Here is a 23,959-nt window from a genome sequence, read left to right as displayed (position 1 = left end):
CATTCTCTCGATTGTGTGACATCATCACCAGACATGCTCATAGCAGTCAGGCTGTTTAATTTTAGAATATGCAATATGTACGCAAACACAAAAATATTCAAAGGTACCCCCCGCCGGAAACAGACAAAAGAATAATAAGAAAAACAAAGTATTGTTTTCGCGCATGTTCATAGCCTGTCTATCAATGATAGATCTAGATCTCTGTTCACTGGAATCAGGAGACATTCACAGACTTATCTTTATTATTTCTGTGTTATTTTGTCTTATTAGTACGGAAGAGGATTAGGGCCACTGGGAAAAACTGATTTTAAAATTTTATTTCAATTTAGTATGGGGAAAAAGTCAGAATTCTGACTTCAATCTCAGAATTTTGACTTTAATCTCAGAATTTTGGATCTTAATGTAGATGGGCACCATGAAAGAAGAGATGTGGGAGCACTTAGCTTCCCTTACAAAGATGTGAGTTGTTTGAGAGGGCCAGTGACATGGAATTAGGACGGAATTAGGCAACTTTTTACACCCGAGAGGTCCCCTCATTAATAGAGGAGCAGAAGGTCATTAAAACAAGGGAGCTAGTCTCTAAAACAGACATGGCTATGGCTTGATGCTAACATGTTTGTTATTTGTCAGAATTCTAAGAAAAAAGTCAGAATTCTGAGAGAAAAAAGTTAGAATTCTGAGAAAAAAAGTTAGAATTCTGAGATTAAAGTCAGAATTCAGACTTTTTTCCCATACTAAACTGAAATAAAATTTAAAATCAGTTAAAATGATTAAATAATGTGTTAGGTCTTGGTTCAATAGGCTATGTTAATTTCAATATGTTTTAAAAAACATTTAACCAGTCCAGCCCTCAGCTTGAAGCAGATAGTTTTTTTGGCCTTGGGTTTTTGACACTGACATCCCTTCTTTAGATGATAAAACTAACAGAACCATACCGGATCAGAACCAGTGCTCCCATCGCTGCCCTCCAGTCCATGTTCAGCTGCTGCTCTGACTGCCTGCTCTCCTCCATGTGAGCCTGGATTTCCTGTGGGCGGAGCTTTTTCCTTCACTAAGGGGGTGGAGATGTGGACCTTGTACTGGATGCACCGGTTCCCACTGCTGTCATCCACCGTCTGATCGACTGGAGTGATGAGGTACTTTCTGATCCAGAAAGGTCTGTCCAGGTTGTCCAGAGCCATGGCCTCACATAGCTTCTTCAACACGTAGCTGCGCTCAGAGTCGCCCCCCCACTTGCAGTCAGCCACTATGAGGAGACGCTTCGAGGGTTTGGGGTGCCGCTCCTCTGACGGGCTGGGGGGGTCAGAGCCAGGTGCCGGGTCTGCGTCTGCAGCCGAGGAAACAGAAAACCCTCCGTTTGGCTCAGAGCCTGAAAGCAGAGCTGGCTGCTGGAAATCAGAACCTACCAGAACAGGGTCTGGGGGGGTCCACATCAGTGCTGCTCCGCTGTCCATGTCTGGGGAGTTTAGGAGCTTCATGCCTGATTAATGTCAGCTTCCTGGATCCCTCCTGTTGGATGAAGTCACCGGCAGGTTAGACACTCCAGAACCATCAACCCTGGTCTCTGGCAGCATGGAGGCTTCATTTACTGTGTTGCTGTTTTGATAGTTTACATAAATCATTTAATCTCACCTGCCGGCTGCAGGGGTCACATCGGTCTGTGTCTAAGAACATTCTGGTAACCGGGTAGTTTACAGTTTTATTGCACCTTTCACAGATAGAAATCATAAAGAATAATGGGGTAAAAGTTTGTCTAAATCACAACATGGAGGTGTTTTAAAAAAAGTCTGTGGAGCGCAGACAGAGATGGACAACAATCTTAACTGGTTTTAAAAGGAGGATAATCTGGTTAGATCTGGATCACCTCCTGGGTGTTTCTGTGGAGGTGTTTATGATGTTTTAAAAATTAAGACCAATGAAAGACTGATTTAAGACATTTTAATACCAATTAAGGCCTTAGTTTTATTTTGAAGAATTCAATGCCTTTTAAGACTTTTTAAGGACCCGTGGGAACCCAGCTAGCTTCCTTACCGTGCCACATGATTTCCTGTGATGATTCTACTTAGCGGTATGAGGAACCTTAGTGTCTGTCGTTGTTTTCTGCATCTGGAAGCCCTGATTAGACTATCGTTTGTTGTATCTACTTCCCAAAACCCGACTCTGTCAACTAAATCAAAGGCTGCCTTCTTCGCCTGAATCTCCTCAAACTTACTGAATGTTGCGGGTGCCGCCATGTTTGCTTGTTTGCCTCTAGAGAGCAGTAATACTGGAGATCGCCACTAGGAGGCGAGGAACCATGCTAGTATGACGTGGAAACTGTCGTAAGTAACCGACTCGGCACAGATCGGTTTATAGAGGGTGGTGGAAAGGGGCGAAAGGGGAAAGAGCGGTTCAGATAAAGCACACGGACCAGAAGCAGAGCTGGGGTGTGGACCTGGTGGTGGACAGCACGAAGGTACTGATGATAGCCATCTGGTTGGATGGGAATCAGCAATCAATAGTTGTTCCGTGCGCTATGATCCATGGAAACACCAGGATGTTCTAAGGGCGGATCAGGAGGAGGGAGAAAGATGACCTCCCCCTTCTTAAGGGGCCGGTCCAGATCAGTGGGACCAGAGACTCGGCTGAAGCTAATGACGTTGGGGATGGTCTGAGAGCTGAGCGCTGCATTGGGTCGGGTCATGTTGTGAACCTGGTGTGAGCTACCAGCATCCATACCTTCTGCTTCCTTCCCAAGAAGCCTCGGACTCTGGCACAGCTGCTGGGACGCTTCCTTCTCACCTGCAAACAGCATCACAGCGTTCAGGTCAGCCCAGGGATTCATTAGCAGCATGCAGGTATCTATGCTGGGGGGTATTTACAACTGGACGCAGGACGGGGGCCACATCAGGCATGTGGACGGGCTCTGAATCGGGGCCGTGGGCATTCCTCCTCCACAGGGTCCGGATCTGCTCCGCAGGACTAGCAGCCGTGTCGGCCTCCTTCAAGACTGCAGGTCAGAAGGTTCTATTGAAAACTGATGCCTCCACATTCTGATCTGATGCAGGAGTTAAACACCTACCGTACGCCATCTTCATTATCACCCTCTTGCTGTTCTTCTTCTTCTTGGTTTTAGAAGGCGAGGAGGCGGAGTCAGACGCAGAGCTGTCCATGTTCCTGAGGATTACCACCTTCTGCTTGAGGCAGCTGCAGCCCAGCATGCAGGCAGGGCGGCCGCAGTGGCTGGCTCTGAAGCAGTGAGACAGACTGAGGCAGACGCAGCCCAGCCTGCAGAACTCATTCAGGCACTGCAGAGCCGGCCTCTGCTTCAGCCGGATGGAAGCCGTGGGGTCTTCTCTCACGAAACCCTGTGGGGGAGCAGAAAACAGTGAGGGGGGAAGAGAAAACAGTGAGGAGGGAGCAGAGAGTCTGTTCCAAGCTGGCCCCACCAGCAGGGTCTTCGCTAGTCCCCGCTGGTTCCAACTGGTCCCTTCCCCGTTCCAACTGGTCCCTTCCCCGTTCCAACTGGTCCCTTCCCCGTTCCAGCTGGTCCCTTCCGGTCCCAACTGGTCCCTTCCCTGTTCAAGCTGGTCCTTTCTGGTCCCAGCTGGTCCCTTCCCTGTTCCAGTTGGTCCCTTCTGGTCCCAACTGGTCCTTTTTGGTCCCTTCTGGTCCCAACGGGTCCTTTTTGGTCCCTTCTAGTCCCAACTGGTCCCTTCCCTGTTCCAGGTGGTCCCTTCTGGTCACAACTGGTCACTTCCCTGTTCCAGGTGGTCCCTTCTGGTCCCAACTGGTCCCTTCTGGTCCCAACTGGTCCCTTCTAGTCCCAACTGGTCCCTTCTAGTCCCAACTGGTCCCTTCTAGTCCCAACTGGTCCCTTCTAGTCCCAGCTGCTCCTTTCCCTGTTCCAGCTTAATAAAGTTGAATTATTATTATGTGTCAGCGTGTAGAGGCACAACCATAGAGACCCTTTCTGAAAGAATCGTGTTCAGACCCGTTTCTCTTGGAAACATAGCATGAAACGGCTTTGATTGATGCTTTATAAATGAGATGTAATTCCTGACTCCACTGTTCAGGGTTGACTTACCTTCCTAGCTAAGGGCAGGATGGTTCTGATCCGGTCTGCAGTGAATGAAGAACTCATAGTCTGGGTGAAGAGGGACATCAGGGCGATTGTTGCCCTCTCCTCTGTGATGCTGGTCTGAAAGGAGCCCTCCCAAGCCACGCCGTCCTCCAGCTCCTTCAGCCTGGCTAGGGCCCGGGTCCCAGAGGCCCTTTTCTCTTTCCCACCGGGTTCCCCGGTCCGATCAGACAGTTGGTTCGGCCCAGAGTCTGTCCTCAGCTCAGAGTCGGACTCCAGCGGAGCCATGTCCTCAGACACGTGCGTAAACCCTGGAGCTCCCAGGGTCCGAGACGAGGTTCTGGGTTTAAGCCTCCTCTTTTTAGGAGTGGGTGGGTTCTGAGGTTCTGTGGGCCGGCCAGCATCCTGGACTGGTCCAGCTGCTGGCCGCTGAGGAGTTGCAGGAGATGCTCTGAATCTAGTCCATCTGGGACGTCTCCGCTTCCTGGCCGTCTTCCTGCAGTTCGGGATCTTCTTCAGTCTGGACCTCTTGGATGGGGGGATGAACCCAGATATGATGTCTGAGGCGGGGGTGCCAGCTGTGGCCTTCTTCAGGACGTGATCCAGGGTCCGGACGTAGCTGGCGCCGCTGAGCGGGAGCTGGAAGGGCGGTGCCTCCACCGGCAGCTGGGAGAAGGTGGAGGCTCGCTCGTCGATCAGCTTCCCCTCAGACTCCAGATACTCGTCCAGCATGTCGCTGCAGAACGCAGACAGGTTCTTCTTCTGCACATCTGAACCTGGCCCAGCAGCTGCAGGCGAAACAGAAGACGGGTCAAAGGTCTTTACCTTTCTATGTTCTGTTCCTTCAATGTTTCATCAGTGTTTTATACTGAATTATTATGGGATGGATGTTGACAGTGATGAAGGCTCTATAAATGTATTTCTATATTAGAATCTGATCTTTAAAACGGTTCCTCTGCATTTGCCTAGCGGCCCTCAGAAAGTCTCAGCTCAGCAACCAGCCCTAGGTCTGTCGCTCACTGCAGCAGTTCTGGTTCTAGAACAGGGTTTCCTAACCCTGGTCCTCCATGTTTTAAACACATCTGACCTGAATGAAAGACTGATTGGTCCATCATCTGGACATAGAGAGGGCGGACCACCCGCTAATCCATAGAGGCCCACCTAGACTGACAGAAGGAGGAGGAGAGCATAAGTCTGAGAAGGAGAGGACCATGGAGGCTCTGGAGTTCTGGCTAGTTCTTAAGTTATCGGCGAGTCGTCTTTAAACTCACTGACATACAGGTTAGAAAAAACATCCACAGCTCTTTTCTGCAGATCAGTTGCTTCGGTCAACTTCATCTTCTGAACGAACACATTGAATGAGTTGAGAGGCGTTACTTTGAGAGGCGTCTGGCGGCGACCCTGCACAGTGGGAGCTCCTGCACTGTCAGGACTGGAAGATGGATCCAAACGTTTTAATTAAAGCATTCAGGAATAGTTAGTATGAGCTGCCAGATTTCATTAGAAGACATTTTCTTTTTGTGAGGTGAGAGCTCACTTAGATCTGCTGTCTCACCACTTCAAGACCAAGAAAATCTTGTTTTCTTATAATTTTTGGTTGATTTTCTTTCACGTATTCCAACATGATCTGTCTCTTACAGACGGATGTTTCTCCTGCTGGAGTTCTACCTAAAGTTAAACGCTGCGTCATGCTGGGAAATCTGCTTTTTTCACCATAAATTAAATAAAATAGACATTTGAAAGTTTGTTTCATGTCTGTTTTCTCAGGTGTCGTGGAAAAGTAAACTGAAGTTATTGTCTATTGTGGTCCTTATCGAGGTATTCAGTAATTCACTGAGAACCCAAAGCTTAGTTAATATGAAATCCCAGCCTCCATTGGTTAATCTATGTGGTCCAACAGCACAAACAATACTAAAAGAACAAAGAAAATAGAATATAATACTGGCAAATACACAGTAGAGACGACTTTATAAAAGAACTGAGTTCATTTTGTTATTTTGACATTTTCTTGCGTTTTTTTTACACTTAAAGGAATAGTACACCCAAAACATGATTAGCCTTCATTTTCTACTCACCCCCATGCTGAACAACACTCTGGAGTACTTTTTTGATATCTCAAATGCATCTGGAGATCTGGGAGGCTTCTTGTTGTCTGCTGACATTCAAATAATGGAGGTCTATGGTGCCCGAGGCACTACTGTTTATGCTCTAAAAACATTCTAAATGACTTTGTTTCGAGTAAATTATGGACGCTACCCACTCAGGACACTTGGAATACATTGGACGAGCAGTATGGAGGAATACTGACACGTTTTTTGTGGACTTTTATGGACCTTTCTGTCTCGGTCACCATAGACCTCCATTATTTGAATGTCAGCAGACAGCAAGAAGCCTCCCAGATCTCCAGATGCATTTGAGATATCAAAAAAGTACTCCAGAGTGTTGTTCAGCATGGGGGTGAGTAGAAAATGAAGGCTAATCATGTTTTGGGTGTACTATTCCTTTAAGTTGAATTGGAAACAAATTATAAATAAACACATGAATAGACAAAAAAATTCTATTATGGAGACCCAGGAAATGAAGACGGAATGTAAAATATTCCCAATATACTAGCTTTTATTTTAATTCACTTTTACTTTGAAATACTTCAAATAAACTTCTGGTTCTGACAGCAGAGGAGAACTTCACAGTGCAGGTCTGCGCCTAGACTGTCAAGTTTTTGTTGTTTTTTCATTTGAGGACCAAAAAATGGCCTCGATTTCCTGCCGATTAAAAAACACTCCACGATATCAGCCTCTAATTCTTCAATAGATTAGACCATTTCTCCTGTATCATTGTGTGTGTTGATTACAAAACAGCTGGATTTTAATTTTACTAACATCCCAACATAAACTGAGACTTTATGGTTCTCCATCGTTCCCAAAAACATGAAAAACCTTTTTTTAAAGCAACCGTCATTTAAGACAACAGCATTAAAGCGCTAGTTTGAGCTCTTAGGTCTAAATCTAGCTATGAACACACTTCCTAAAACCAAACTTCCTTGTTAATCCATGTTTAGATCTTTATCCTCCTCGAGTGTAAATGTGGCTCTAAATGATTTCCATCTAAATCAACCATACAGTTGAAATCACTTCCTAAAAACAGTTAATCTTGCAGAAGTTATGATATTTGAGTCTTATTTGTGGCTCAGTAAAATGGCCTCCATTTCTATAATTAGTAACAAGACTCCTACAGTTTTAGTCACCGGAAAGCGAGCGCCTGACACGAGTGACCCGTTCCCAGACGTTTATATGGATCTTTGAGGAGGACAGTGGTCCTCTGCTACAAAATGTGACGACGAAGGTGGATCTGTGCAAGACGGACCCAAAAACATTATACAAAAATTGTTTCTAAAGTTCTAAACAAGACAATTCTCCACAACAGAGCAACAAGTGTTTGGATGGACAAATTCGGAGGACAAAAACCTCAGTGGAGGACTCTTTACAAGCCTCCGATCAAAAAACGGACTGGCGACCTTCAATGGAGGATACTTCATGCTTCAAACTCGTTTTTATCAGTCATCAGTCCTGAGGTTTTTTTGTCCTTTTTGCAGATTGCCTGAGTGTGTGTTTCACGTTTTTATGGATTGTGTACGACTGACTGTTTTTTTTTATTTTTTAAATCAACGTTTTAAGCCTTTTTAGTTTTGTTTTTACTCATTCCGTTTTTATCACGGGTGTACGTCACAGCCGAGCCACTGCTTTCAAATCCAGAAATTTAAATTATTTAATCTCTGAAGCCAAAACGGCTATCTACCTGACTGGAAGGGACAAACTGCAGGAAGGACCTCAGCTTGATGCGGTGGCTCTAAGGAAGTGGAACATCAAGGCCAGGTTGAGGCTGGAGTTTTGCTTCCATAGAGCCACTGAGGATTTGAAGGTTTTTTTTTAAAACTGTGGGTTTTAATAGTGTGTTGTGCATCATTTCTGACTCATGAGAGCTAAAATCTAACAAGCTGCTATTGTAATAACAATAATAATGTGCTGATGACCTGAGTTTTTTAACTGTTTGGTGTGAAATCATTGTTCAATAAATGTTTAGATAAAAATCAAATAAAAATCATAATTAGTAATAAGCAGTTTAAAAGCCAGGGAATCTTGGGAATAACATCTTTTTCCTTATCAGGCTATCATGCCCAAACACCTCACACACATTTTCCAGGTAGATTTCCATATAGCACTCAGTTGCACACATGCATTCACACAATGTTACAAAGAAGGTATAAATAAAATTTAAGAGGGTTGAGGGTTTGGGGGAAAATGCTTTGAGACTTTTGTGACAATGATGAGCGCTGTATGGTGTTATTTTTGGACAGCATGTGAATTCGACTTGTCAAATGGTTTTTCCCCCCTCTGGTGGACAAATAAAGAGAATAGTCTTCAGTGTCATGATTTTTTTTTTGTCTTAAAGGAAAATGCAGGTTTCTTTTTTTTTTTTTACATTGGGCCCTTGATTTTACGTTATTACATCATGTTCTACTCATCCATATGAGTTTAGTGTCATTTGGAGCCGTTCTGAAGATATTCCATTAGGTTATATCCAAGTAACGTCGTCCTTTGGGCAACAACTTGAAGGCACAAACTAAACTGTTCATAATTTATTCTTTATGGTACGCCAGCATTCATCACATGTAGGCGAATCACTGTCCCCCAGACATCCCCGATTATATTTTTATATCTTTAACAAAAAAAAAAGCGGAGTGTGTATGACATCATCTGCGTGCCAGACTTGAGTTGCGACAGGCAGCCCGGGTCACAGGCGGCTACGCTCTACCCCTTCTATTCATTCTAGCTAATCTGATTTGTTCAATTACATTTAGAGAGCGAGATCATCTGTGGTAGTAGCACTAGACAACTTCCAGGCATGCGAGTAAAACTAGCAGCAGTTCAGCGGACAGGATGATTGAATGGTAGCCGGCGCGCGTAGATGACATCATAAACGCGCCGCTTTGTTTTTAAAAGATATAAATATAAAAAATATAACCGAGGATGTCTGGGGGATACGGAGCCCCTAAAGGGACATGGAAGGAAAAAATTTAATTTTGCGAGATCTCGCAAAAGTATTGCGGGATCTCGTAAAAGTATTGCAAGATCTCGCAAAACTATTGCGGGATCTTGCAAAAGTATTGCGGGATCTCGCAAAAGTTCTTTTTTCCCCTCCATGTCCCTTTTCATTGGCTCCGTACGGGGACAATGATTCGTCTACATGTTATGAATGCTGGCGTACCATAAAGAATAAACTAGTTTAGTTTGTGCCTTCAAGTCGTCGCCCATAGGAAGACGTTACTTGGATATAACCTAACGGAATATCTTCAGAACGGCTCCAAATGACACAAAACTCATATGGGTGAGTAGAACATGATGTAATAACGTAAAATCAAGGGCCCAATGTAAAAAAAACATAAAAAACGGCATTTCCCTTTAAGAGAATTCAACCATTTTGAGCCTCAACAAGCTGACGAGCAATCCTTTGAGGATTTTGTGGACATAAAAAGCAAGAAAAGGAACTTTGCTGTGAAGATGACAAGAGAAAAGCACTTGTCAGAGAATGAAATAATACTGTAGTTTGCTGCGAGTTCATGCACTGGTTTGGCTTTGTTCTTTGAGCCAGTTGATGTTCATGTGTGGCCGGTTTAAAAACATATCTATGCCTTTAATTTGAAACAAAAAATTTTTTTTTTCATCACTAGAGAAGGTTTCAGTGAATGCACAAATGAAACTGGTGGGTTGGGTGAAAAAGGTTAAGAACCACTGGTTTAGATCAAAGCATGGTCACATATTCACCTGAACAGTCTAATTAAAGTTTCGATCTTAATTCTACTAAGAATCTGCAGCAGAATTTGACATCTTATGCTGACAGAATCTCTTCGTCCATCGAACTGAATCGATTTACTACATGCATGCAGCTGATATTTCCGTGGTTAGAGTTGCTCCGTCAGATCCTCCTGAAACTCGCCCATGTTTGCAGAGATGACGGACGAGTTCAGGAGGTCTGATGTTACCAGTGAAGACCTAAAGCCTGTGAAGCACCTTCAAGTTTGGGAGCTGCAGGGGATTCAGCCTCCGGCGGGGGGAATTTCTCCTTCCAGCCTTTAATCTGGGTCACGTCAGTGGTTTTTCCTGTTCTGGACTGAAATGAAGCAAAGATCCCTGAGGAGAACAGATGAACAGAAGGCAATCAGCAGATCTGTACATCTGATGAAACACAGAAACTTACAGAGTCCGTAAACACGCCTACCCTGAGGAGTCGGCTCCGTCTGCGTTTGCGGCTCCATCGCTCCTGGGGGTGGGATGGGAAGACGGACTCCCAGGTACTGCAGGTCGATGGACAGAGCTGGATCCAGGAGGGTCATCTTCAGTCCAACTGGGCCATAAACAGCAGGAGGAAACGTCATCTCAGAGCGCTCTGTGTGGTGCTGGCTTTAGGTCAGCGATGCTTACCTTCCTGCAGCACAGGGTGGATGACCTGCCTGTGTTTCATCAGCTTCAGGTCTCTGAGAATCGTCTCCTCACAGACCGCAATCCTCTCCTCCAGACTCCCTGCTGATGAGGAAAAGGTTCACCTAAAACCCCGCCTAACGTCTAAGACCATCTGCAGAGGACGGTCAGTGAAGCTGAGCAACAGAACCACTGAGATCCAGTCAGAAACAACCTGAGGCTACCTGTGCTGCGCAGCTCCGGTTCTTCAGCAGGTGGGGGCTCTGGGACCGGCGGAGAGTTGGGTAGCTGCTCTTCAGATGACTCAGCAGTGTGCAGCTTAAGGGCCTCCTGAAACAATTTCACTGCTTTAATCTTTGCATTTTTAAACTTCCAGAAACATTTTACTCTACAAGCAAATATTTACCTCCCAGCCACTAGGGGGAGACCATCACCAGCCTACAGGCACCCAGGCCTTCAGTGAAAACACAAGCAGATGCTGCCAGAGGCCATTACTACAGCCCTGGTCCCATAAAGGTAAGCAACAGTCACCCTCTAGTGGTCTGGAGCTCCTCTCAGCTTTTCAAGATGTGGATCTATGAAGTCTGAGGGTTCATCCAGAGTTTCTAAAGCGCTTTCATGGTGTTTTTCAGGGTTTATTTTAGAAATAAATGTGGCCAGGCTATATATTTAAATTTTTTTCTTTTGTTTAATCTCCTATAAATCAGTCATGGTGACATTTAAAATAGTGGTTCCATCTGAAAAATATTCCTCAATGCCCTATGCCCTCTGTTGTTTCTCAAATAAAATGCATAACGATATTACAGCTTTTTATTGATTTATTTCAAATTTGAAACATTTTCTAGCCTGTGAGGTAAAAAAAATAAAAATGAACCAATTAATCGAATCAAATCGTATTTTCAGTATGAAAATAATCGAATCGTTGGGTCAGGAAATCGATACTGAATTGAATCGCCATGATGGATGTGATTTACGCCCCTAATATAGTCCCCGCTCTATAAAGTGATGGAGGCATTTAGGGGTTGACCTCTGACCCCTCCATCACCATATAGAGCGGGGACTATGTAGTGAATTCCGGGATATATCTGCTCGTCTAGTGACCATAGATGATCACTTCTTTTCAAGGTGCATTGTGGGAAGTCCACTACTTGGCGCCTAAACAGTGATTATGACGGACTAAGATGATTTTACCTTAGAGGTGAACGAGATAAAAAGCTGCTCCTCCACTTCCTCCACCTTGGGCTGCTTGCTTCTGTAGTCGTCCTCATCCTCACCCACCTCCAACCGGTCCAGCTGGGTTGTCCTGGACGACTTCTTCCTCTTGCAGGACCTGCTGCAGGAGGCCGCCTGCACCGGCGCAGAGGGCTGTGGCGGTTCTGACGCTGGCGGAGCCTGAACGGGAGCGGCCACCGCCTCAGGGTTGGAAAACTCCACTCCCATGTCATCGTCGGTGGAGAAAAAGTGCACCAAATCTGAGAGGGAAGTCGTAGGGGACAAGCCGTCCTCGTCCAAAGAGGAGAAGGTCGGCGAAAGGGAGAGCTGTAGGGCGAGGGGGGAGAGCTCTGCAGGGAAAGGCAGAGACTGTTCGCCCTCTGAAAACGATGGGAGGGGCTCTTTAGGAGGGTTCGACGGTGAAGGAGTTTGGCTCTGTGTCTCCGGAAGGCAGGAAAACAGAGGAGGGGAGACAGACATTAACGGAGTGGACTGCTGAGGGGGCTCCAAAGCTGGGAAAGGAGAGCGTGAATACGCCTCAGACAGAGGTAATACTGTGTGCCATTTGAAGACAGAGGAGTTCCTGCTGGAAGGTTCTTCTTCAGCAGACGACGAAGAGTCCAGCTCTAAAGCTAAGGAGGCTGGGAGAGGAGGTAAAGATTCTGCAGAGCTGGCAGGGGACAGAGGGTCAAAGTCAAAGGAGGAACACTGAGGGTCTGGAAGGACAGAGTCAAGCTTAACGGAGCGAGAGCTTGAAGGTAGTGTTGAAGGCTCTCCTGCTGCTCTGGGGGAGTCTGGGAGAGACAGAGTAGTACTGATAGGTAAGGACAGGTCCGATGATGCAGAGGTAGAACATGCTGACACAGCCGGTGCGGACGCCTGAACGGGGCCACGGCTTTTCTCAGGGTTGGACATCATTGGCCCTTCGTTAGGATCAGGGGGCCCTAAGCTTAAACTTTCAGAAGGGGAGACCAAGGGATCTGAACCAGGGAGCATGTCTGGAGTGGAGGGGTGGGGAGGAGTCCCACCTGGACCATCTAAACCCCTCTCCTCTGGCAGAATGTCCTCTCTGCTGACCTCCATGATGTCTCTCTGTTGAGACGTGGCAGAGGACTCCGGCTGAGACGTCCGGGGGACAGAGTCCGCTTTGTTCTTCGCCTTCTTAGACTTTGCTGAATGCTGCTTTAAAAAAAGTGCGAGTGCTGGCAGGGGCAGCCGAGTCGGCCGTTTCTGTTGCTTCTCAGCGTCCGAAGAGGCGCCTGCATCACGCTGGTGGTCCGGTTTGTTCGAGGGAAGCGGCTCTAATGGAGGAGCAGCCGCTGTCCTGTCACATGAGCTAGAAAGACGCTCGTCACTTTTAACCTTTCCAGCTGTTTCAGCAGCTGCCATTTTCCTCCCGGATGTAGTGACAGATCCGTTGTTCCTGTGAACGACGCTCCTGTTCCTGTCAGTCATTGTGGTCGAAGTAGTGTTACCTGGCGCTGCTCCACAGGAGAAGCTGCCGCTGCCGCTTTGCTCCACCCTACACCTCTGCAGGGAAACATGAGCCTCGCAGATGAGCTCAGAAATTAATTTGGGCGCTGGGCGTGAACTTCTGCCGAAGGAAAGCACAGGAAAACGACTCATTAGTGACACCAATTCACTCTTATCCTCTTATCAGACGCTGCTGCTGGGGTCAAAATTCTCCAACTGGGACCAGTAAGGATTCAAGGGCCAATAACAACAGAGACAAAGGGGACCAGTTTAGATCAAAACAGGCTGTTTAACCTGTCATCCAGGTCAGAGTCATTCAAAAAAGCTCAAAAACAATCTACTGGACTTAGTTTCCAAGTTTGAAGACGTTTCTCCTCCAATCCAGGAGGCTTTTTCAATTCAAAATGTCTGAAATAGCGTCAAGTTCCAGGCTTTATACAGTAGACCAACAAAGCCCTGTTTTGGTTTAGAAACCAAACCTATTCAGACAGGCCAACAATTCCCTCTAATGACCCCCCTTTCAGAGATATAGACAGGTATGGGGCCTTGCAGGCTACCAAACAACACAAGCGACTCCCATTCCAAAGGGGTGGATCCGTTCGTCTGTTTTTATTTGCAAAATTTCTAAGCAAAAAACAAGGCTTTGTTGGGCTACTGGATAAAACCTGGAACTCAGCGCTTCCTGGATGGGAAGAGAAACGTCGTCAAACTTGGAACCAAGGTCCAGTGGATTGTCATGGATGGATTGATGATCAGAGCTGCAAACATGATTATTACGGTCTGATAAAAGCATTAACACCAGTTTAAATTTCTGTTTTTAACCTTTTGACAGAGATTTGACCAAATACAGGATATTTTTTTTTTTTTATAAAATGCTGGTAGTAGTGATGTCAGAGCCTTAACCCTTTAAAGCCCGATCCAAGAATAAATCAAAACAGAAAATTACTTTTTTTTTTTTGTTTGAAGTCCTTATTTGGCCTTTTAACAAAATATGTAAAAAGAAAAAACAGAAATACATTTTTGATATTAATAATTTATTACTATGCGATAAGTCAAGATTATTTTTTGTGTAGTCTTCTACTGGCTGTTATCAGGTATATCTGATTATGTACAATAGGATTTTGAGCAAAGTTTTTACCATTAAATTATGCAAAAGGTGTCTGATGCAAAACATTTCAGAAACTGTATGTATCAAATACGATACATTTGGCATTTCAGGGTTAATAGTGATCAAGCAGAAAACTGCCTGAGGTCCTTTAATGCAGCCATAAACTCAGATTCCACTAAAACCATTAGTGACATGAAGTATTCATGAAGTATTAATGTGTTTTAAAATATTTATTAACAACATCAGGGTAATTAATATTAACCAATGAGTAAAATAAACAACAAGAGCAAATGCAATATTCCAGATCAGAGATGGGGGACCTGGAGCCAACATGTCACCTGGTTCAGTGATTGGGCAGAACAAACACCCGACATAGAGACGACGTGTTGGTTCCAGATCCCCCATCTCTGATCTAGAATACCAGGTTCTCTTTTAAAGCAAGCTGGAAAAAAGTCAAGATAAGATTAAAGCAGGAACTAAAAGCTCAACCAGCACTGAGATTAATGGTTTAAGGTTTGCTGCAGCCAACATGAAGTCAACCCATTAAATAGGAGAGACCAAAAGTATAAATTAGATAACTATCCCATTCACTGCTGGGATCTTAAAGGAAAGGTCCGCTCATATTCAGAATTCAAACTTCTGAAAGTACTTTAAATCTGAAATTATTCCATACTGTTCAATAAATGATCAGTGTTTTTAATTCAGAGTAATTTTCATTTGAATGTGCTTTACTGGAGGCATCCATGTTTGTCAAATAACTCTACTACCACCTACTGGTTTGTGACGTCCCAGTGCTGTATCTGGTGTTTGTCACAACGCGCTATTATCCAAGTCACCTTGAAAACATTCTTCTTCCAAATGTTGGCTACATATTACGTGTTTTTTCTCTGGCCAGAAGTTAAACGGCAAATCATCCCTCTTCCAGTTGGCAATCCAACGACGAACCCGTCCGTGGAGGATCAGGAATCGGAAAGGTTAAATAACTCTTTTTTTGTTCCCTTTTACCCGATGTATTCCAACATCCAGCTGCCATGCACGTGGGCATTGTCAGTTTAACTATAGCTCTGGTGAATTTCAATGGTGAAGTCCTCTGGAAATCTTCAATAATTGTTGTTGATTGCAGATGTGTCTAGTAGTTCCCATTGATTTTGCTTGTAAAGCGGGGAGAATGGCGCTAGGCTTACCGCACCGTGACGTCACTGCCAGAAGATGGCAGGACGGAGGGGTTACTATATTTGGGCAAAAATGGCCGCTCCCAGACTCAGTGATTGCAATGAAAATTATTATTTTTATTTTATTTACTGATTAACGCTAAATTAATGAAATCACAGTGAATGTATTAGTTTTAGGTATAAATAATGATCTGTTGATTATTCCCTGCTGACCGGACTGTTCCTTTAAACTATTTTTTCAAACAGGAATGTACTTTTTTCCCCCCCTGATCTAAACACAAGGAAAGCTTTACGTAGAAAAGTAAAGAGTAACGTTGAACAGAAAGCAGGTGGGTGTCTGGAAACAGACGGGGTTCTCCTCAGGATCAGGGCCAGACTCTGCAGGGATGCTGGGAACAAACCAGAGGGACGGCTGAATACGGCTCACTTCATCCGCCACCAGAACTGTTCTGTTAGAACATGACATCACTCTGCACCTGCAGCCGCACCTCTTGGATCCTCGCTGCATTTCTACAGCATTTTTCCAGGACAGCCGTACAACTGGTCAGGATTGGAATGTGTGTGGGAAGATTTCACCTTTTTTTTGGGGTCTGAAATCCCCCAAACCCCCTTATGGGTACAAGAATCTGTACAAAGAAGGGTCCATGGCAGACATATTTGAATTAGTAATAATTTGGAATGAGGACTGAGGAAATAGGGGATGGATCTACCTACTTCATTAAAAGAAGATCTAATCTAATCCAGACGAGCAGCATGACTCTACAGGATGACAGATGACGGTCAGAGGGCGTTTGTGGAACATCAAAACACCAACAGATATTAAGAAGGAACATTTTAGGACTCGAACTGATGTTCAGTTTGTTTCTGTTAGCAGGCTAGTCTTCCCATGGCTTTGATTGGCTGGTTTAAGCAGAACAGAAGAACGGTGTGTAGTATTCCCTTCAGAGGAAAGCACAAACAGGCTCTAACCAGAGTAGAAAAAGAAGTGGGAGGCTGCGTTGCACAACTGAGCAAGAAGATAAGTACATTAGAGTCTCTATTTCAAGAAACAGACGCCTCACAGGTCCCCAACTGGCATCTTCATTAAATAGTACCTGCAGTAGCCTGTGCTGTCCTCTGAAGGGAGTAGCGCACACCGTTGTAAGAAATCTTCAATTTTTTAGCAATTTCTTGCATGGAATAGCCTTCATTTCTAAGAACAAGAATAGACTGTCGAGTTTCAGATGAAAGTTTTTTTTTTTTGGCCATTTTGAGCGTTTAATTGACCCCACAAATGTGACACTCCAGAAACTCAATCTGCTCAAAGGAAGGTCAGTTTTGTAGATTCTGTAACGAGCTAAACTGTTTTCAGATGTGTGAACAGGATTGCACAAGGGTTTTCTAATCACCAATTAGCCTTCTGAGCCAATGAGCAAACACATTGTACCATTAGAACACTGGAGTGATAGTTGCTGGAAATGGGCCTCTATACACCTATGGAGATATTGCACCAAAAACCAGACATTTGCAGCTAGAACAGTCATTTACCACATTAGAAACGTATAGAGTGTATTTCCTTAAAGTTAAGACTAGTTTAAAGTTATCTTCATTGAAAAGTACAGTGCTTTTCCTTCAAAAATAAGGACATTTCAATGTAGCCCCAAACTTTTGAACGGTAGTGTACATACATTTCTCTCTCTCTCTTTCAAAAGATATATGTACATATATCTGTGTACACCTGTATATATTTGTTTGTGTATATAGCAATAAAACATTATAACAATGTATCAGTGGCTGTGCTTTGCAACATGCACCCATCCTATCACAATATTCTATTACTCTTAACCCCACTGAGAATATTTAAATACAATGAACAATTTGTGTTTTCTGCAAAAAAAAAAAAAAAAAACAAATATGTGAAAATAAACAGCAAGTTAAAGTTGATTTAATTAGTTCTGTTCCTGTTCAACACATTAGAGAGCAGAGCTGTGGACTGCGCAAAGATGGCGCCACCAAATGTCAGCGCCCATAGTTGAAAGGACCGATGCAGCGGTTTACTCTTAGGTTTATGGTTTCTGATGCATATGACCTCCATCAACCGGACAGGACTTACCTCGGACATTCCTCCGGAACGCCGGCAGCGCTGCTCCTAGATTCCTCCCGCGGCTCTTTTGGTGCTGAAACTTTGGAGTCTGATGCTTTTTGTCGCAGCTTATGGTTTGCTAGTAATACCTTTAAGTTCTTCTTCATAGGATGCAGCTCAGAGTTCGCCTTGCCTTCGTTACCATTCAAGTCTTTGCTCGAGGTGCCCGTCAGTTTTAGGCCGCATGAGTTGACCTTGTCCTCCTTCAGTTTCTTCACAAATGGGTTGTAGTTAACCTTCAGCTGAGTAAACTGGGGGTTTTGGTAGGAGGTGACGGTCATAAATTCAGTCTGGGGGAAAGTGAACGTGAGGACATTGGGAGCGTTCAGCCTGAGGTCTTCTCCAGCGCGGTCTGCAGGGACCAGGTGGAGCTGCGGTAAATACCGCTGCAATGGACGAAGGAAGATGTTCCCCTCCTGCTCCGAGACGTCGTTAGTGAGTTTCAGTTTGTAAAAGGAAACTGGACTCTGCATCCAGTGTTGACCTGTTGCTGGGGAATCTGGGTGAACAAAAGGTTTGCTCTTTACATAGCACTCGGTTTTTTTGCAGACTTGCCAGCTCTCACCCGTCCACTTGTACTGACTGTTTTCCAAAGGCTCAATGTCCATCATCAGAGAGTACTTCCTGGACGGCTGCAGGCCAGAGATGTGGAAGCGGAGATACGGGAACATTCTGCTGCCTTGTTTGGTCAGAATCATCTCCGTCCTGCATTTAAAGAACTCGTTCCACATGCTGTTGTTGTCTAGCGTCACTTTGACACCTTTGCAGATACAGTCAGGTGGAATGAAGCCAGAAGGAACGTTTAGGCTGCTGGGATGCTTCAGTTCGCCCATCTTCACCGCGGCCTCCTTAGCGGGGAGCATCTTGACTTTCTTGGTAATCTTTTTTTCGCCAATGGACACAGAGATGCCCTGAACAGCCGGGACGTTTTGGAACTTTCCTGTTCTCAAAGTCACGAGGCCGGCAGGCGAGTGATCAGCTGCTGGAGCTGCAGCGGGGGCAGTCGCCCCTTCCTTCAGGATCACCATGCCTTGACGAGTCTTCATAGAGGCCATGAACCCATTGCTGAAGGATCCCACGTCTCTGCATCATACTTCAAGAAGGCATTCTGAAACAGAGGGTCCAAAGCGTGTCAGTAAATTTAGACAATTCAAAGCAAATTCTGCCAACAGAAACAGATTGTTTTCTATGCCAATATCTGCAGGCGGGTTTTGTCCCCTTGGAAACACATCGACACAGCCTTCTAACAGCCAGAGCTGCTACAGGGTTGCTGAAATACCCGCTGAGACAAACATCTCTGCATCATTTAATCATCCTAGATTTGCTTTGTCTTTTTCCCCCTGTTTGAAGGGGGAGCGTCTTTCTGAAGCTGCTCCTAACCCCGAAATCCCACATCCTCCGTCACTGCCCCGCCCCGTTCCAGGCCAACTGCCCAAAGCAAAGCCTACAGCCTCCCTGTTCCTCCCGTCCTGCTCCGCTCTGACTTGCTTGGAGCTCAAGGAGAGCATGCACTATATTATTATTAAACGCATGGGAGCAAAACATGCAGAAATTAACGCTTCATTTATTATGACATATTTAAAAAATCCCCACCAGCATCCAGCATGTGTGCAGTTTCTGCCCAGACATTTTCCTTTTGTTGTGGATTTTTCTAACTAGGATCATCCATGGTTTGGATGAACTATGTTTGTTCTCTGCCTCCAAACTCAGCATCTCTTCATCCAGGCCTGAGATAAGAAGTTTGTTTGGAAGTTTTGAGAAGCGCTTTTTGAAGCTGTTGTGAATGGATTTGATTAAACTTTGAAGTCTCTCAGTATAAAATAAATATTGTGACGTAGATGTATACAAATTATGCTCTAATCTGTAGTGACTGATGCGTTGTTACTATATTTTAATTTGACAAACCGGATCTCTTCCACCTTCTCTTTCCCGTTTGGTGTGATTGAAATTGCGGATCTGGACCTGGCCGGAACCGGAGCGGAGTAAAAAGTAGCTCGGCTCCATATTTTGACGGTGACGGACGGAGAAGGTGTACGTGGACGGAGACGTGCGGAGGAGTAGCAGTGGATGTGGAACAGTGACAGACAAATACTCTGCATGACATACGAGAGCGGAGAGGCGACAGAGGATGTGGAATCTGGGGGTTAGTTTAGTAGCCCGTCTTTTCCTGAGGAGACTAAACACTGAACCCTTAGCCCGGCCAGCCAGACTGAATAAACGGGGCATCATCAAGTCTGGTAAAGCATGAAGGCGGGACTTTACCATGCATCACACTCTGCACCTTTCTGCTAGCATGATAGCAATATGCCGATTGCAACCAGGCTTTTATCAAGGAATATTCCAAAGGGTGTTCACCTTTGTGTATAACATATTTAGCCTTTGCTCAGTGTAGGAGGGTTGAGGGGGATCCTCCCCCAGAAAATGTTGAAATTTAGACTCTGAAACATTATTTCCTGCATTTAGAGGTGGAATGCAGCTAAACTTTGTCTTTGTTCCAATACTATTTTATAGGGATGCACGATATTGGGATTTTGGCCGATATCCGATATGCCGATATTTTAAAACTCATGTAGCCGATAACATACAAAAATAAGTAGTCATTGAAAATAGCAGTTTTGTTATCCATTTCTGACACTTTGAAAAATAATATACTCAAATATATTTTCATATGCTGATATCAAATTGATTTTTAAAAACGCGGTATCGATCTGTTTTACTTTAAAAATCTCGTGAAATTTCATCGTTCTGTTACAAACTCTCGTGATATTTTGCAAATTCTTGTGAGATTTTGTTAGTAAAATAGATCGATACCGCGTCAATATATCAACATATAAAAAGATGGCAAAATTTCGTGGATTTTCGGGGGATTTCGTAGCATAACGATGACATATAGCAATATTTCATTAGTTAAAAAGATTGATATGGTGTTTTTAAATGGCAATATATCAGCATATGAAGATATTGGGATATTTTAATGTATAAATATTTTCCCTCATCTTTAGAAGTTTTTAAGTCTGTAAAATAGAAGCTTTTGAGGAAGAAGAAGAAGTAGTATTTTTATTTTTTTAGACTTTAGAAACTCAGAAGCTGATCAAATATCGGGTTAAATATCGTGGGGGGGCCAATATCCGATATTCAGTTTTAAGGCCGATACAGGCCGATACCGATAGGGGGCCGATTATATTGTGCATCCCTACTATTTTAGTCCTGATTATGTGAAGTATGTGTGTTTGACTAGAGGTGGAAATTTCATAAGAAAGACAGGAGCTCATTTTTAGGAACAATATTATGTTTCATAGGTTAATTCAAACAATCAGTATGTCTGATGCTACTCTCAGACTGAATGCCATCAAAGAAGCTTCTGCTGCTTCATTTCTGCTGCTTATCTACATTAAGATCAGAAGTCCAGTAAAGTTTGTCCAGATGCGTCTGATGCTTCTGCTGCTCCTGTGTTCAATGCAGAGAGCAGCTTTGCTGTATTTTCTGTGATCAGTGGGTAAAAAGTAGTTTGAATCTATGTTGAAGTGAGAAAGTCCTCCTGAAAACATGGTCTGTGCAGTCAGTTAATCCAGATTACCATCCTGCCTTCAAATATTTCTCTGTGGGAGCCGCTCAGACCCCCACATACGGGTGGGCGTCACTGGGAATCCCCAACAGCAGCTGCCTCAGGCCCGCTCGCCTCTGTTGGTGGCGGCTGGATGTAGATGTTAGCGTTTTTCAGGTATGTGCTAAAAACTGCAGGCACCAGGATAATAAAAGTGAACGTTTTGCCGGCAGGTTTCTACATTTTAGGTAAATTTGGGCGTTAATAAACTGTTTTAGAGAAGTGATCATAGCGCTCTGCATCAGCAGTGCTGTGTCTGTCTCCCTGCCAGCTCCCACATCAGCTCCTCTGATTGGTTGATGTGGCGCGTCCAGCAGCTAAAGTTCAACATTTCTGCTGCCTGTGAAACGTTGAACAGTTGAACAAAGTTTCCAGGGAAAAAATGAGGGCGTACCGAAGCCATACATCCCAAAAAACAGGGAATACAATTTCTAATATTTTTTAGTAAAGGTCATACAATGTACGCCTGTACGCATTGCTAGTTAAAAGCCTGATCGCAACGGAGCAATGTTTTAATGACCTTAAACATTAATAACAAACATCTTGGATGTCATAAAAAAGGACATATTTGCTATTTTTTGAGCTGGGTTAAGTGTTTGCTAATGCTAAACGCAGTCATTAGTAGACTCAACTTAATAATAGTTTTCTATTATATCCATCACTACCGTCTCTACCAGGAAACCTGGCTTAGTTTAGTTCTCACAACATAAAATGCAAGAAACTAGAAGATTTACAACCCGGTAAAGAAGCTTGTTTTTTAAATCGACGTTTCTCCATCTTTAAGATGGAAAGATGGCCTGAAAACATCTGACTGGGAGGAATCTGCATAATCTGGTCTATTTACTGTTGGGAGTTACTGAAATAAATTAGCTTTAGTAGAATGTCCATCTAAGTGTCTGTATTTCTTCCATATTTGGTGTGCTTCAACATGATGAATTTGGACAGACTAGGACAGCCTCTGATGTCCGACTCCACATCAAATAAGCTACTGAGGCTCAGGCAGAGTCAGAGCTGTGAGGCCAAGATGTGATGAAAAAGGAAGAGAGTGTACCTCAACTCCAACAATCCATTTAGACAGAAATCTAACGGAAATCTTTGGCTTGTTCAGCCTGATCCTGTCTACCTCCTGGCTCTCCTTGGAAGCAGAACCTGCTGAGGCTGCATGCTGCTGCAGTGCGGTGAGAGTCCAGGGTTCAGGCCTCAAACAATCACTGAGTTTGGATGGTCAGTCCAAAATGCTGGATGACCTTATGATGAAGTGGCTGAGAGTGTTCATGGTTGTCCAACCAATGCCCGGTGACCTATACACTGCTGGAGGGATTCATTCAGCTTCATTCCATCTCTATGGTTATGCTGCTATAGGCTTAGTCTACTGGAGGACATAGGGACCCCTTTTTCATAATTCTGCTTCATTCTATCTCTATTCTCCCACTCTGCAGAATCTGTTAGTTCAATCTCTAACATTCTGCTCTCTCTGCTTTTTCTCATAGTAGCTCCATCTGGTCTGTTCCTGTTTGGCTGTGACTCCATCCTGGAGAGAAATATCAGCTGTGCTGCTGCCATCAACATCTTTGTTTCGAGATGTTGGAGACCGGTCTTTTTGACAGTTGCCTTTTGTGTCTCTGCTTCTTTTTCTATGTCTGCTTCTATCTCCGCTCACACTGACCCTGGTTCTGCTGGAGGTTTCTTCCTGTTCAAAGGGAGTTTTTCCTCTCCACTGTCGCTGCAAACGTGTGGTGTGAGGGAATTGCTGATCCTCACCACCTTCTACAGAAGCACCATAGAGAGCGTTCTGACCAGCTGTCTCACTGTGTGGTGTGGAGGCTGCAGCGTCTCAGACTGGAAGAAGGTGAGAACAGCAGAGAGGATCATGGGGGCTCCTCTTCCCTCCATTAGAGACAACTGTTGAATAAAATGTTTTTCGTTTTGTTTTTTAAAAGGGCTGAATGTTGGAAACTGTAAATCATATCTCTTATGTTTACATTTTATCACTGCTGCACTTTAGAAATGAAAATTTAGAAATGAAAGCTGTACTGAACAAAATATCTTTTTGCATATACTCTGTGTTAACAAAATGACAGAGTCTAAGAGTCAATGAGTCGATGCAATCAACTGCTTTTCCTTAGATAGAAAACTTTGAATCAATCTGACTGGATGATCTGGTTGAATCGTCTCTATAAAGTTGAGATGATGTGATGTGAATTGGAGCAATGGAACTAAACTGAACTGTACAAGGTGAACGCAGTGTTCCCTCACTGGAGAGATGCACCAGCCTATCACAACACAAACCAGGAACACCTGGATATAAACATTGGACTAACAGCTGGATTAAACTAAAAAGGAAGCTGGGATATCAGTAAGATTCTTGCACTGAACTCAGCACTGTTTTTTTCAAGAGAAGGCTGGAATCAAACCCTCAACATCTGGAAGACAATTAGTCTGCAGTCATATTTCAGTAATTTTTTAAAATTAATTTAAGTATTGCATTAAAAGCAGGGTTAGTATCCATTCAGATTTTTAAAAATGGCTTCAGTTCAGATTCTTAAGATTAAAGCCCGATTTCCACTGCGCTTGGAAACCGTGCTGAGTATGGTAACTGAGGTAACTGTTTAGTGTAAATGGCACGCACAACCGAACAACCAAAGGCTGCCTTCTTCGCCTGATTCCCTGCAAACTTACTGAATGTTTCGGGCGCCGCCATGTTGGTTTGCTTGTTTCCCTCTAGAGAGCAG

The 23,959-nt window shown here is 44.2% G+C and overlaps 1 protein-coding gene across 1 annotated transcript in view; it reads right to left on the bottom strand.

The window, feature by feature from the left end:
* Positions 1-23,959, bottom strand: part of mgaa (MAX dimerization protein MGA a) — a 53,589-nt gene that overhangs the window by 28,231 nt on the left and 1,399 nt on the right. Inside the window, exons 2-13 of the mRNA XM_038300899.1 lie at positions 17,594-18,731; positions 11,728-13,342; positions 10,761-10,866; positions 10,540-10,641; positions 10,337-10,462; positions 10,129-10,248; positions 4,067-4,848; positions 3,062-3,347; positions 2,862-2,989; positions 2,719-2,781; positions 1,407-1,509; positions 936-1,327 (exon numbers count right to left, since the gene is read on the bottom strand). Of these exons, the coding sequence (XP_038156827.1) occupies positions 936-1,327; positions 1,407-1,509; positions 2,719-2,781; positions 2,862-2,989; positions 3,062-3,347; positions 4,067-4,848; positions 10,129-10,248; positions 10,337-10,462; positions 10,540-10,641; positions 10,761-10,866; positions 11,728-13,342; positions 17,594-18,678 (4,908 nt within the window). The 5' untranslated portion in view covers positions 18,679-18,731. The remainder of the gene's footprint in view (positions 1-935; positions 1,328-1,406; positions 1,510-2,718; positions 2,782-2,861; positions 2,990-3,061; positions 3,348-4,066; positions 4,849-10,128; positions 10,249-10,336; positions 10,463-10,539; positions 10,642-10,760; positions 10,867-11,727; positions 13,343-17,593; positions 18,732-23,959) is intronic.

The sequence above is a fragment of the Cyprinodon tularosa genome, unplaced genomic scaffold (assembly GCF_016077235.1).
Source record: "Cyprinodon tularosa strain WSP-4 unplaced genomic scaffold, ASM1607723v1 ctg459, whole genome shotgun sequence".
Lineage (NCBI taxonomy): Eukaryota > Metazoa > Chordata > Actinopteri > Cyprinodontiformes > Cyprinodontidae > Cyprinodon > Cyprinodon tularosa.
This window is presented reverse-complemented; position numbering and strand designations above follow the sequence as displayed.